We start from the raw sequence: 14,726 nt of genomic DNA, 5'->3' as shown, positions 1-14,726 counted from the left end.
AACACCCTCCCTACTTTACTATCACTCCGGCCCCATTGTATTTCTCTTTGATCTGATAAATCCACAGGAACTTGACATTGTACTGCATCAGACATCCGCGTAGATCCAGAGGAGCTGCTTTCCTTCCCAATGAACTTGGCAGACCCTCCAGATAACACCCTGACACCAGCCCATGGCTCTGCTCTTGCCCTTCTGCAAAGCCAAGGCCCTGTTCCAGCTCCCCTTAGTCCAGAAAATCAGAAACAACTTTAGCTAGGAGAGGCCCATCCCAAAGAGGGCCTGGGGCCCTCTGTGCTCACGTCCTATGTCTCAATCTGGGTTCTGCGAGGAGGGACAGCCTGGTCTGTCTCCTCTGAGGGCTCTCTTCTCCAGGGTCCCCTAGAACTTTCTTCCCAGCCACCGAGGAGACTACGAAGGTGAGATGCCTTTTCTCCTCCCCAACCTCTTTGGTTGAAGAGGGTGGGAAGAAGCAGGGGAGCTTTCCCTGCTCCCGGCCCTGTGAGGTAGGCAGCGTGTAAGAGATGAGTCAGCTGACGCCCTGGAGGCCAGGCTACTTAGTGAAGGGCAGACAGGTGGGGGATCAGGACAGTGGGGTGAAGGCTTGAAGCTCCGTGTCCCCAGCTGCCTCCCTTCCCTGTCACTGCTCCATCCGTGACTCACAGGCGTCTGTGACGAGTCAGTCCACTACACAGGTCCTGGCACCTCTGCTCTGGGGCCTTGTGCCATCTCGCCCTCTCTGCTGCTGGTGTCCCCGTATCAGCCTGGAGGCCGGGCAGCACCCCCCGCCCATGCTGTCCCACCCCCACCTGCCCCTGCAGATAGCATTTTGCTTCAACTGCTTCGACCCTGGCAGAAGGCACTGATGGGGACTCGGGTTGGCCCTGCAGGTCAGGCCGGACCTGTTCTCACCTTGTGCCTGCATGTTGAGTGCTGGATCCTGGAGCTCCTGGGTGGGCAGGGAGAGCTGTAGGCAGGAACCATTGCAATTGCCTGGGAGCTGCCAAGTCACATCTCCATCCCTTCCCTTCTTCCCCACCTCCCACTGCATGGCGGTGTCCCCCTGCTCCTATTCCTAGCTGGTCCTGGCCTTCTTCTGTCTCGTAGCAAAGGTGCAGGCCTGCTGAGCCCAAAGCCCCCAGCCCAGGCCAGCTCTCTCTGGGCAGGCTGGAGCGAACCAGAGGCCAAGTCTGCCCCAGGACAGCCCCGTTTATGGGGCTCAGCGCTTAGCCGGGTGGATGCCTGTCAGGTGCCTGGTGCATCATCGGGGCGTTGGAAGTGGATCTTGGTTGGAGAGGGTGGGAAGAGGGCACCCAGCCCTAGTACTGGTCTGGCCCTGGTTGACCTGGTGGTTTGGGGGCTGCACACTCTCTCAGGGAGGCCCAGCCTCTGCCCATGGCACAGCCCTGCCGCACAGGGTGTAGACCTCATGGCCCTCCATACCCATTTAAACCAGCCGTGCTTTAGGGGCTTTTTTCTTCTTTCTTTCTCATTTGAACTTGGAGTCTGTAATTAACCTCCCATAGGTCGCAGTCACTTTGTGGGTGGGAGAGGGGTGGGGAGGGGGCTGGCCAGTGGGCGACTTTGATGCCAGGACGGCTGGCCGCATTGTCTCCAGGTGCTGCCCTGCAAAGGGAACTGCTCAGCCTTAGTCATGAGGTGAGGATCATTAACCCTTTTAAGAGTCCTCTGTCCCTGCCCCCTGGGTGAGGACCAGGAGACTGGTCCAGGGCCTTCCTGGCTGGGCTGCCGGCCACGTCCTGAGCGTCTGTCTTGCTCTCAGATCTCTGAAGGCTCCGCACCCACCGCCCACTGCCGAGAGGAATGAGGTTAAACTGCTGGCAGCAGCGGGACCGCGTGGCCTCAGGGCCGGGATGTGGGAGCGGAGAAGCCTGGGTTGTTCTTGCTGTTGTTGTTATCTGCAGTGAGGTGCTCTCTGGGGTTCCCTGCCAAACAGATCCAGGCCAGATGCCCTGGCTTGGCAGCCGGCAAGGAGGAAACAGAAGCCACCAAAGACCAGGGGCCAAGCTGGTGGCCACCAGATGTGTCTTAAGGCCCGGGGGGCTCTATCCTCCAGGGGCCATCCTTGAGAAAGTGTCTTTGTGTTATCAAAGAGGTTCCCCCCACACCCAGTCCCCATGCCGAGCACCCAAGTCCCGCTGGTCCAGGACAGGGGCAGCTGGACCAGGGGACTTCTCCCAGAGCATGGAAACTTGGACTGAGGAGGGGATGTCCAGGGAGGTAGAGGCAGAGCTGCCCAGTGTCCCCAGGCCCCCAGACCATCAGTCCCCTAACCCCCACCACCCTCTTCCTGTGGGGTAGGGGCATTGCAGGAAACAGGGTGGAAGTCCTATCCCTTTCTCTGTATACAGCGCTCCCTGCTGTCTCCCATCCACCCCCTTCTGTCCATTTGTCCAGTCTTCTGCCTGCTGGCTTGGGTTTATCCCCCATGTGGGGGAATCCCAGGGCCCTGGGGAAAGGAACTCTCCCCTTGGGCTGCAAAACTGCATTTATAGAGATGTTTATGGGGGTGGGGTTGATGTTGGCAAAACATGGGAGGCGGCCTGAGCCATTTGATCTGAACAATATAACACAGGCAGCTCATGATTTAGAGCTGTTTTCGGGTGATGGGAAAATGTTTTTACAGTATATTGTAAACTGGAAAAAGAGCAGGATATAAAACATTTTAGAGAGAAAAATCTTGCGGGAGATATTTTTAAATCTTGACAATGCTTTTCTCTTGGGTGGTATTTGAATGGCTTTCATTGTGGTGTTTTGTAAGCAACAAGACCGTAAGGGGGCTCACCCCTTGGGGAGGGGGAGTGGTGGCCCCACTAGAATGTCTGTGTCTGGGACAACGAGAATCTGGTGGACACTCAGAAGCATTGCTCACTGGTTAGGGCGTGAGAGCCAGATTCTGTCCATCCCAATGATCCTGTTTCTGGCATGGCTCAGGAGAGCCCCCAGACCTCACACGAGCCTCCCTCATGAGCTGACAAAAGGACCCGGAATAGAGCCAGCCGCCCTCAGAGACGCACCAGGCAGGGTCTGTGCTGGCCTCCCCTAGCTCAGGCCTGACCGTGCTGTTTCTAGGACCTCAGGGCTCAGCTCTGCTGGGGGACAGGCTGCCCTGACCCCAGGAGTCCTGAGCGGCTGGTCACCAACCTCATGACTAGAAACAATGTGCTCAGACAAGAATGGGCCTAGGTTGCGGAAAATAGCCAGTTAGCTCCCAGCCTGTCCCCCCCTCCCCACCCCCCCCACCCCCCCCCCCCCGGTGCAGCCCCATCTCAACTACAAATCTGGGGCAGCTCAAGGAAGAGCCCTGTTTCCCCACAGCAGGATGCTGAGGAGGCACAGGAAGGAGCGTGCAGAGGTTCGGGGGGGGGGGGGGGGGGGCTGCTCGAGTGCCACCAGGGTGTGTTCTGGGGAAGAGGGTCTTTTCTCTTAACACCTGAGCTGCAGCCCCAGATTTTTCTGGAATAAAAAATGCAACCTGGTGCCATGGCCCTGGTGCCTGGTCCAAAGGCCAATGAGCTGAGATTTCTGGGGGAAGAAACCAGGGCCACCACTGCTGTGCTGGAGCAGGGAGCACAGTACCCGGGATCTCCATGGGTACTGGTGAGGCCGCATGGAATCTGGAAGACTCTGGAAGGAAGATCATGATTCCAGAGTGCAGCTTCCTTTACTTTGTCATCTCAGAGACCAATAATGTTAGGAATGGAATGTTGTCCACACATGTCATTGAAATGTTTCTAGTGAGCATACATTTTTCAAATGCAAAACAGGGGTTGGAACACAGTACTGCAGGTAGGGTTCTTGCCTTGCATGCAGCCCACCTGGATTCAATCCCAGGCATGACATATGGTCCTCAGAGCACCACCAGGAGTGTTCCCTGAGTGCAGCAGAGCCAGGAGTAAGACCTGAGCTTTGCCAGGTGTGGCCCCAACTACCCATCAAAAAAAAAAAAAAACCTTTTTTTAATTAGAAATGCAAAACAAGTCCAGTCCCCGCCATCCTTTCTCATGCTGCCCGCTGCCACCTGGGCTGCCCCCTCCCTCGCCTGCCTCCCTTGCTCTCTCAGCCATCTTACAGCCTCAGTGCACATTCCTGACTTTTCACCAGCTTTTCTCCAGCTGCTTCTTCCCACCTTGTAGTTTCTGCTCACTGTCCCCTTTACTAGAAGGCAGGCTCATGCAGAGGACTGTTGAGGAGAGGAGTAAAGCAGGGGCTTTAAGTCCTCACAAGGTTGGGTTCATGGAGACCTGAAATGTGGCCCCAGGGTTTCCGTTGGTGTTGGGCTGTGACTTTGGAACCCCCAGATCCCTGAGCACTCAGTTGGGGTCATGTTTGATGTTTCTGGAGTGTCTTTCATGCATATATTCGGCAGTGGCCACAGGCCCCTGCCAGCAACAAGTTGGCTAAGTGATCAACCTTCCTGCCAGCAGTTGATACCCCCCTTTCAACCCAGCCCCATCCTATTCCCTGGGGGAGTAGGTGGGCCCTCTCCTTGTGGAACTGCAAGGATAGTCAGTGCTCTCCAAGCAGCTAAGGACACACCTTAGCACAGCAGCCTGGGCCCCCAGCTCTGGAGAAGGGGACAAGATGGATGTCACCAGTTGACTTAGAGGTTAGACCACGGGCTGTCAGCTCAGCCTTAGAGCAAAGCCACCCAGGAAGATGTGTTCAGATTGCAGTCAGATTTTGATGTGTTTGTTTGGTTTTGGAGACACATTCAGTGGTGTTGAGGAGTTACTCCTCGCTCAGTGCTCAGAGGTCACTCCTGGCAGTGCTCAGGGGACCGTGTGGTGCCAGGGCTCAAATCTGGGGCTCCCACATGCAAAGCATGCACTCTGCCCATTGAGCTCTCTGCGGCCCTGCAGAACTGTACTCTCATAATATGTGCATTCTTCTCTGTGCATGTGTGTATGAGTGTGTTTAAGTCAGGAAGACTAGAGAGTCTTTAATACCTGCTCCCTCATCTATTCTCAGAGGTTCTGTTTTAGGAAGTATCCCAAGCACTGACACAGTGTTTAAAGCTTCCCATATGTTTATTAGCATTCACTTAAGAGTTATTGATGTGGAGTGACTGGAACCTCAGAGCAAGCAAGTGGAGGAGGTTGGAGGTACGGGTAAGGGTCGGGGATGATGCTGAGGTAGGGCTTCTCTCACACTGAGAATCAGGGAGTTCCAGAAAATCCAGCAGATGGAATATGAATGTGCATTAAAACACCTTTGGGATTCACAAGTGAACTCAGGTATATGCATGCACAGAGGAAGGGGAAAGCATGAAAGTGTAAGCAGACAGTTGCAGGGGAATTATAGAGAAAGATTAATAAGCTTAACTGATACAAAGAACTCTTACAGGTCAATAAGATCCTGAGCACTCACTAGAAAAACAGCTCAGACAAGAACGGGCAATTGACAGGGAAGAAATACAAAGGCCAATACACTTGTGAAAAGCAATCAGCCTTCCCAATAATCAAATAAATGCAAATTAAGACAACAAAGAGACGTTATCTTTTGCCTAGCTAATTGGCAAAGATTAAATACATGATAAAAACATGTTGGTGAGGGTGTGGAAAAAAAAAAAAACAGGCGCTGCCATTCATCGGTGGGAGTGCAAATTGGTGCAACTGTTCCAGGAGGCAATTTGGCAACAGGTAAAGCTGAGAAGGATTGCATACCCTTTGACACGGCAATTCCACTTTTAGGATTGCCTTAGGAAATAATCATGGATAATAATAACTAATAGCTAACCTTGATTAAATGCTCCCTGTGTGTGTGCCAGGCTCTACATGCATTATCTCATATAATCCTCAGAGCCATCAGCCCACAGGGTAGGACCTGTTATCACCTGGACAGATGAGGAAACTGAGGCGAAAAGGATTAAGTCTATAACCTGAGGACACGAAGCTAGCCAGTAGCAGAGTCTGATTTGCGCCCTGTTCAGCTGTATGCCCGTGTGTATACTGTGTGAGCCACAAGGGTGTCCCTGACTTGGGTGTAATGGGGGGAGAAGGGCGGGAATGGAAATACACTGAGTGTCCCGCCAAAGAAACTGGTTCTATGGGTTATGTACACCCACAGCGGAACGTTATGCAACCACGAAAAATGATGCTATAGAAAAAATATGTGAGTGAATACTGGGGCTTTTTGTATGCATGAAAGATCGCTGATTCAATTCCCAGCACAGTATCAATGAATAAATAAGTGTCTAGAGGGGCCTAAAAGGAACTGACTGACTGAAAGGGCTGCTTCCCCAGAAGACAGCTGTGAAGCTCAAGGGAGGCTTACGAAAGTATCATCTATTAAAATATGCACATTTCTATAAATAAGTATACACATAATCTATAGAATATATATGTATTATAAAATACATATATGTGTATTCTAAAAAACATAACTTTGGGGCTGGAGCAATAGCACAGTGGGTAGGGCATTTGCCTTGCATGCGGCCGACCCGGGTTTGATTCGCAGCATCCCATATGATCCCCCGAGCACTGCCAGGAGTAATTCCTGAGTGCCTGAGCCAGGAGTGACCTCTGTGCATCACTGGGTGTGACCCAAAAAGCAAAAAAAAAAAAGAAACCTTTATATCCTCTATGCTACTAAGAGAAAAAAATGCCCCAAGTTCCTTCCTTACTCAGAAACTCATACTGAAATCAATGAAATTACTTCTTAACTGTTTACCAGAGTGTTCCCCAAGGTGACTGACTTGTGGAACCCTTTTTTCTGGTAGTATCTACTATTGTCTACCAGGATACTTATAACTTAGAGAATTGGGTTCAAGAGATGCTGTTATGAACATATAAGGCCAAAGTTTTCATGGTCACAGTCATTTGAGATTAGCTGTGGTCTACTTGCTTCAACATGTAGATGCGTTTGTGTGCTTTATTTGGGTGCTAATATAAGAGATCATTTTGTCTACTTCTTCATCCCACCTATATTTTTAGTGGGCAGCCCTTTCTCTTATGTTATTGCACTCACCACTTAAGAGCAGCAACTGGGGGGCTGGAGCAATAGCACAGCAGGTAGGGCATTTGCCTTGCACATGGCTGACCTGGGTTCGATTCCCAGCATCCCATATGGTCCCCTGAGCAGCGCCAGGAGTAATTCCTGAATGAAGATCCAGGAGTAACCCCTGTGCATCACCGGGTGTGACCCAAAAAGAAAAAAAAAGAGCAGCAGCTGGGCGCAGTGAGGGGTTCCTTCCTGTGGTTTGTAGCTCTCAGCATCCATGGGAAGGGCCCATGGCTTGGGCAGTGCACATCAGCACCCCCAGACCACCCTCTTTGGTGCTATTGGGTTTTACCCAGGTTCTGCACACCTCAAAGATAAATGAGACTGCTCTCCATCAGCTGTGTCATACATGCAGGGCCCTGGGCTTTGGTGTCCACTCTGAGCTTGCTGGACATGTGACCTTGGTACTGTTTCTCACTCAGTCTCACCTTCACTGTAAACAAGATCCCTGCCTTAGAGCGAGAAGCGGGGTCTGCCTGGAGGCACTGTACAGCCATGATGGTCCTGGTGGAACTGTTAGCCCCCAGCAGGCCACGGGCTTGCCCTCGCCTCCAAGGAAACCAGGACCTTCAGCATGCAAAGTGCTTGAGCTGCCAAGCTAACTCCCCAGCCCTTCTTCCTTTCTTGCTAATATTATGGGTTGGGGGAAGCAATGTATGAACCATGGGAGATTGAGACACATGGAAGTATGTGAGAGAGCTCCCAGCAGGTGGAACCCACACAGCCCCTCCTTCTCCCATCACCTCAGCCCCAGACGCAGGTGGTTCCTTCAAGCCTACTCTGCCTGGTCTGGTGGGCCCCCAACCGCCACTTCTCATTCTACTCCCTTTTATTTTGGCGGGGGTGGGATACAGTTGGACCACACCCAGTGGTGCTCAAGGCTTACTCCTGACTGTGCTCAGGAATTACTCCTGGCAGGCTCTGGAGACCATGTGGGGTGCTGGGATTGAACCCAGGTCAGCAAATACCCTGCCCGCTGGACTATCACTGCAGCCTCTACTCCCATGTTTTAACTCCTGGATAAGTTTGCTAAGTTTGAGTTGCGTTAGAAGCGTTGGCTGGGGCTGCTCCTCTGGGCTCCAGCTCCCCACCACGATCTGTGCTCCCCCCCATTCCCATCCCTTGACTCCTACTCTGATGTGAAGGCAAGGCTCTGGCTCCCCAGGCAGCCTGAACTTCCTGAGCATGGAAACTAGGCTCTCCTCTTGATCCTCCTTAAGTCTAGGGGTGCAGGACAAGAACTAGACCTTGGCACTGAAATCAAGGGGACTGGGGCCTGCAGCCTAGTTCCGTTTTTCTTGGGAAAGTGACATCACCATTCTCGGCCTCAGTTTTCCCATCCATAAGTAAGTCTCATCCTAATTCCCATGAGCCATACACGTCAACGTCTGGCATGTTCCCAGGCACGAAGAAAGTGCTCTGCAATTGCAGCTGCCCTGAGACCATAGCAGAGCCTCTGAGCACACATGGAACTGAGCTGGGGTGTAACACGGTGGCAGGGGCATCGGGGGTGGCTTCCTGCCTCCTCTCAAGTACCGCAGCCCTTTCTCTACAGCTCCTGCCCTGCCCCCAACACACACCATGCTCATCTGTCTGCCTTGCACCCCCACAGCCACCCGACCCAAGCTGAAGAAGATGAAGAGTCAGACGGGACAGGTGGGTGAGAAGCAGTCGCTGAAGTGCGAGGCGGCAGCCGGGAACCCCCAGCCTTCCTACCGCTGGTTCAAGGACGGCAAGGAGCTCAACCGCAGCAGGGACATCCGCATCAAGTACGGCAATGGCAGGTGAGCACCACCACCAGCCCCGAGACTGAGGCCGGGCCCTTTCATCACTGCAGCCGGTGTCTCCTAGCAGCTCTGAGGATGTTGGCCCCGAGCCTGCAGCCTACAGACTTGGTCTTGGCTGATTGGAAACAATTTGGTTGTTCCAGCTTTACCTGCGAGTCTCTTGTTGGCCCTGAAACATCTCAAAGGACTCACCACCAGGCACTCTGGGGACAACGAAGAAGAGAGCTGTGGGAGGTCTTGTGCCCAGGGCCACCATCCCAGCTCCCATGGAGAACCAGGGCAGGAGTGAGCCCTGACTCTCACTGGGGACGGGGGGCTTCCTCTCAGCTTGCCCTTGTGCCATGGGACTCTGTCATCTTGGAGTCAGGTACCCGGAGGCACATCAGGAGCTCAGATACCTCCAGGCTGTGGATGCTCCTCTGCATCTGGAGTCAGAGAGGTCTGGGGGGCCCCGGGAGGACATTCTTGACTGAGGTGCACCCCAGTTTTTCCTGCCTCTTCAGATTAGGTACAGCCATTTTCCTTCTTACCTTCTAACGCAAAGATGATTCCAGAGGTCCAGGGCCCACTCCCCAGGAAGGCCATACTCAGCCGCTCCTGGCTTGTCCGAATCTGAGGGGATGAGGACAGGTGGAAGGCATTTCCAGTTCTCTGACTGTCCTCCCAGAAGTGGCAGAGATAGCTCCCTAGAAAATAGGGGAAATAAAGGACTTTAGGCAGAAAATAAAGTACTTTTCAGGAGGGTTTGGCTGAGACCCTCAGCACTGCTTCCTAACGGAACTGCAGGGAGGGGTCTCATGAGTTAGAAAGTCGGGTTCCTGCCAATCTCATTTTCAGGGGCCACCAGACTGGCTCCACAGTAGGGGGAGAATGGCCGGTCGGATGGGCCCTTTCCCCAAGTCCTCTTCCCCAGAGCCAGGCTGCAGAGCAGGTGAGACGCTCTCCCACCCAGAGGCAGCCACTCTCTGGCCACGTCATCCTCCCATTTGTGGGCCTCCAAGTCTCCCCTTCATCCAGCTCCTGAACATGCGTGAATATCCCCTCAGGGAGCTCCTTTCTCTCCCCCCAGCCCTGCAGGGTCCCCCCCCTACCCGCTTCCCTCCTGCCCACCCCACGCCTGCTCCCCTCACACTTTATCACTGCCTCCCTGTAGACTCTTCCCTCCCCTCCCCCCCCCCCCCCGCATGCCTCCAGAGACACACCCCCACACTGTCTGTCTAGGGTCCTGAGACCCAGAGTTTCCCCTGCTTCACCTGCTGCTCTGCCCCTCGGTCGGCTCCGGGCTACCCCTCAGGGCCTCCAGCACTCTCGGCACCATCAGTGCCAGGACTTGTCTGTCTTTGGGGTTTCACCCCCAGCTCCAGTCACCCCAAGACTCTACTCTAGCTGAATGGCAGTTTGAGTTCCAGACCCATGCTGCTCGCCTGACACCCCTTGAGATACCCCCAGACCCATGCTGCTCGCCTGACACCCCTTGAGGTGCCCCCAGGCCCATGCTGCTCGCCTGACACCCCTTGACTCCCACCTCTCTGATTCAGGGGGCTCCAGTCTAGCTCCTAAGCCTGCCTTTTTTCCCACCTGTGCCCTCTGCATCTGAGCAGAACCAGGGACTTGCTGCTTGGCCCTGCCCTGTGGCCTTTCCCTACCAGATAGGCACTGCCCAGAAGGAGACACCCTTCCCCCACACCCCATGTCCCCTAGCCCCTCTCCCTGCCTCCAGCCTCCTCTCTCCACCCCACTCCCGTTCACACTCCTGTACATATGCAGCATCAGCTGTGATCAGGCGCCCTACCAGGGCCGGGGGGGAGCAAACCAGCCAGCTTGAAGCCTACGCAGCCGGCCTGCGCAGTTTCCCATCTACTTCTGTTGCCAGATGTGGTGAAAGGTACCACCCATTGCTCAGAAAAGTGCATCTTACACCCCACCCAGCCCATGCCCGCCTCCCCCTGGCCCTGGAGCTGTCCTGCGGCCAGAAGGGAAACCCCTCCCTCTCTCTTCTTCCTGGCCCTGGTTCCCCGAACACAGTGCTCTCCATGCCAACCTTTTCTGTCTTAATCCCACTCTTCCTGTGCTGGCTCATGTGTCCTTCCCTTTCTAGGGTCACCATCCCAGGCCCCGAGCAGCTCCAGCCACCCCCAACTGGTGCCCTGGCAGCTTCAGTGCCCTGTGGGGAGCCCCTCAGGGTCAGAGAGGGCCTTGCAAGGGCTGGAGCCATAGTACAGCTGGGAGGGAGTTTGCCTGGCATGCAGCCAACCCTGGTTCAATCCCCAGCACCCCATATGGTCCCCGGAGTCCCCTAGGAGTGACCTCTGAGTGCAGAGGCCGAGCCAGGAGTAAGCCCTGAGTACCACTGAGTATGGTCAAAAAAAAAAAAGAGCACCTTACTGCCTGGGTTTTCTGTCCCCACTGTTCCTCTGAGTGGCCAGGCATGAGAGACCCCCCACTCAGTGAGAAATGGAAGGGCCTCTGGAAGGATCTTCTGGGCATAGTGGGATACCAGGACTGGCCATAGATCCCTGGGCTGACCTGTCCTTTGAGTTACAGATGGTCCTGGCCAACCTCAGTGTCTGTCACTGGGTCACCCAGTCTCAGAACAAGGCCAGACAGGTCTCCCGGGTATGGGCAGACTCCTAAGAGCCTGGAGTATGCCCCCCGCCCTTGGTGCTACATTTCTGAAATCTCCATGCTCCCCCAACTGGCCCCCAACGTCTCTCCCTTCCCTCACACACAGGCTCTGAGGACCTTCTCCCCCACCTGTCCCCACTGCTGTCTGCTCGCTGATCCCACTCCTGCCAACAGGGCCCCGAGTGTACCCTGGTTTGGCAGGGCTTCTGGCCTGCGGGGACCCCCTCCAGTGGGTGCCAATAGTCTCCTGGGGGCCGCACTGAGATATCACATTGGGTCTTCCTGTTCCCGGAGAAAATGCACCCCCTCCCCAGGCACAGGGCCTCCCCTGGAGCACCCAGTGTTCTCATTTATGAGGAGCAGGCTAGAACAGGCCCCTCAGGCAGGCTAGGGAGAATGTGCCCGCAGGTGGGGCCCCCCCGCTGCCCGCAGCCCAGCTCTGTCCCTGCCAGCAGAAAACCGGCTGAGGGAGGAAGGAGGGTGGCGGGGGCCAGGCCTGGGTCAGTGGCGCCCGCCCACCTTCAGGAAGGTGGAGGCAACCTCCCTCTTAGGGCTCCCACTGGATCTAGATGGAGGGGGGACCATGAGTGGTCCTTCCTCACCCAGGGCAGCCCACCCTCAGCTCTGAGCCAGAACCTCCTTTTTGAGGCTGGGACCCCCCCCTACCCTTCCTAGAGCTGGTGAGGTCAGCAGGGGCCCAGGGGGCTGCAGGCAGGATATTTGTCTCTGTCTCCTGGGCTCCTGTTTGGGAGCAGGGGTAAGGAGTGGGGTGTGGGGGTAGTGAGGGGGGCTCCCTGGGCCTTTGGACAACCATCTCCCTCCTCCCTCTTCATACCTTGGCTTCTCTCTCAAGTCTCTGCCAAGGTAGAGGAAAGGGGATGGGGGGTCCTCTGGGAGGGATCTCGACTTGGCTGCAGGCAGCCTGTAGCTATGTTCCCCATCCCTCAGCCCCTCAACTAGGACCAGGGAGCACCAACAGCTTCTGGGCTGCTCTGTGTCTGATGGGCCGGGAGCTGGCAGGAAAGGCTGATGGGGAGGGGGGCCACCCTCACCGGCTCAATGAGGGGAGCAAGCTGCAATGAGCTGACAGTGAGGTCGAGGCAGACAGTGGGACAAGGAGGCACGTGGGGCACCGGGATCTTGGCAGATGTCACTGTGGGCCCTGTGGTGACAGCACCTCACCAACAGGCTCAGGGTTGCTGCAAGGTGGCACCCCCACCAGGACAGAGCCCAGGAAATAGGTCTCCAAGCTCAGCTCACAGAGGGTATGGGTCAGTTGGCTGTCCCCAGCCCCTGCCCAGTCTCCACTCACCCCCAGGCCACCTGTCCCCTTCAGCTTCGTGCCTCTGGTTAGCTTTGTGGAGCAGACTCAGACCCCCACCACCTGCCTCCTATTCTGCCTCCCCCTGAAGCTACAACATGCATTCTGGGACTCTGGATTTTCTCACTGGGGACTGAAAAAAAAAAAGGGAGATTGCATCAGGTCAAGAAATGTTCATGTTCTTTCTTCCCCCCTCCCCTGGGGCCCCAGGGGGCCCCGGGACTGAGGGAGGGGACAGAAGGGGTCACGGGCCCTGCAGAGCCAAGGTAGGCCAGGTGTGGGAGACTTTGAGTCACAGCAGTAAAGGAACAGCCCCCCACGTTGGCACAGCACCTGGCTCCACCGCCCTGTGCCTCAGCCCCACTCCCCACGAAACCAGGGCCAGAGCCTTCCCACAGGGTTCCACGCATGAGCTGCTGAGAGGCCCATCCCCAGCCACACCACAACCGTCTCTGCTTTCACTTGGCTATGTGCCCCCAGATCCAGCTGGACAGAAGCCCTGAAGACTCAGTTTCCCCATTTGTACCTCGCCACAAACCTCCAGATAGGTCAGGCCACAGGGATCACATCTTGTTGCTCCCTTAAGTGCACAGGAGACACTCAGTTCACTTTTGTTGAGAGAATGAATGAATGAAAAAGTAGAAGCGCCTTAGGAGACCCCAGGGCCTGCAAGGAAGGACAGAGCAATGGTTAGTGCAGGAGACAAGCCTGGTAGGAACAGTGGCCATGTTCATCCATGTGACCGGCCACTTTGTCCATGAGGGAACTGGGCAGCCAGTGGCTGCCCTGGTGGAAACAAAGGAGATACTGGTAGTAGGACAGGCACAGCGGGAGGGGCGGTAATCCTGTGACTTCCCAAGGGGACCTTGTTCCTCCCTAAGAAAAGTGTTTGTGCCACTCAATGCCTCTTTTGCAGACCACAACACCCAAAAGGAGAGAGAGAACACAGGGGATTGCCCTGCCACAGGGGCAGGGGGGATGGGGGGATGGGGGTGGGGGGGATATTATCCATGGTGGTGGAAAATGGACACTGATGGAGGGATGGGTATCTGATCATTGTATAATCGAAACCCAAGCACAAAAAATTGTAAATCTACAACTGTACCTCATGGTGTTTCACTAATAAAAAAAAGTGTTTGTGAGAAACGCCTGGCCTGGGGGATGGCACCACCAAGTCACAACTCATGGGCCCCAGGGTCCATAGCGCCCTTCTCTGGGGACACAGAAGGTCTCCTGGACCCCAAAACTGGCCACTCTGAGGGCCTCTACATCCAGCTCTTCCTGCACCCAGGGAAGGGATGGCTGCAGGGGGGGCTTGCCAACTCATGCCTCTCCCTCTGCCCCCCACCAGGAAGAACTCGAGGCTGCAGTTCAACAAGGTGAAGCTGGAGGATGCCGGCGAGTACGTGTGCGAGGCCGAGAACATCCTGGGCAAGGACTCGGTCCGGGGTCGGCTCCACGTCAACAGCGGTAGGTGTCCCCCGAACTGCAGGTCAGCCAGGCCTGGGAGGCTCCCCAGGACCCAGCCTGCACTTGACCCCCTCCCCCCCACACCCCCACGCACTGCAGATCCTGGCCCGAGATCTGGGCAGATGCAGGGAGATGCAGGCGAAGCATAAATGTTTAGTTTTGTTATCTGGGCCTGAAGGAGCTGCCAGCTCTCATTTTAAATACCCTGAAAACTAAATATTTTGAAATTGGGAGGTGGGGGTGGGGGAGGATATTTTTAGAAGGCAATTACGGAGGCTGGGCTGCCAGGAGCCTCTGGGAGAGGCAGCCCCCCGCACGTGCAAGTTCTCGGCCTGGTGCTTTGTGGGTGCCTGGGATGAGATGTCCCCAGGCAGCCTCTGTTCGGGGACAGAAGTTTCCCCAACAGGCAGCCTCGCTCCCGCTGCAGCCTGTCCTCAGGCCGCTCCATGCTCTCCCCTGAACACCCCAGCCCTTCAGACCCCCCAGTCCCTGACGCGGCAGAC

General features: G+C 55.5%; 1 protein-coding gene across 2 annotated transcripts in view; it reads left to right on the top strand.

Annotated features, from left to right (window-relative positions):
• Positions 1-14,726, top strand: part of NRG2 (neuregulin 2) — a 199,662-nt gene that overhangs the window by 158,991 nt on the left and 25,945 nt on the right. For both annotated transcript variants that reach the window (XM_056124827.1, XM_056124828.1), the window contains exons 2-3: positions 8,633-8,804; positions 14,105-14,223. In XM_056124827.1, coding sequence (XP_055980802.1) covers positions 8,633-8,804; positions 14,105-14,223 — 291 coding nt within the window. The remainder of the gene's footprint in view (positions 1-8,632; positions 8,805-14,104; positions 14,224-14,726) is intronic.

The sequence above is a fragment of the Sorex fumeus genome, unplaced genomic scaffold (genome assembly GCF_029834395.1).
Source record: "Sorex fumeus unplaced genomic scaffold, SorFum_2.1 ptg000051l, whole genome shotgun sequence".
NCBI classification, from domain to species: domain Eukaryota; kingdom Metazoa; phylum Chordata; class Mammalia; order Eulipotyphla; family Soricidae; genus Sorex; species Sorex fumeus.
This window is presented reverse-complemented; position numbering and strand designations above follow the sequence as displayed.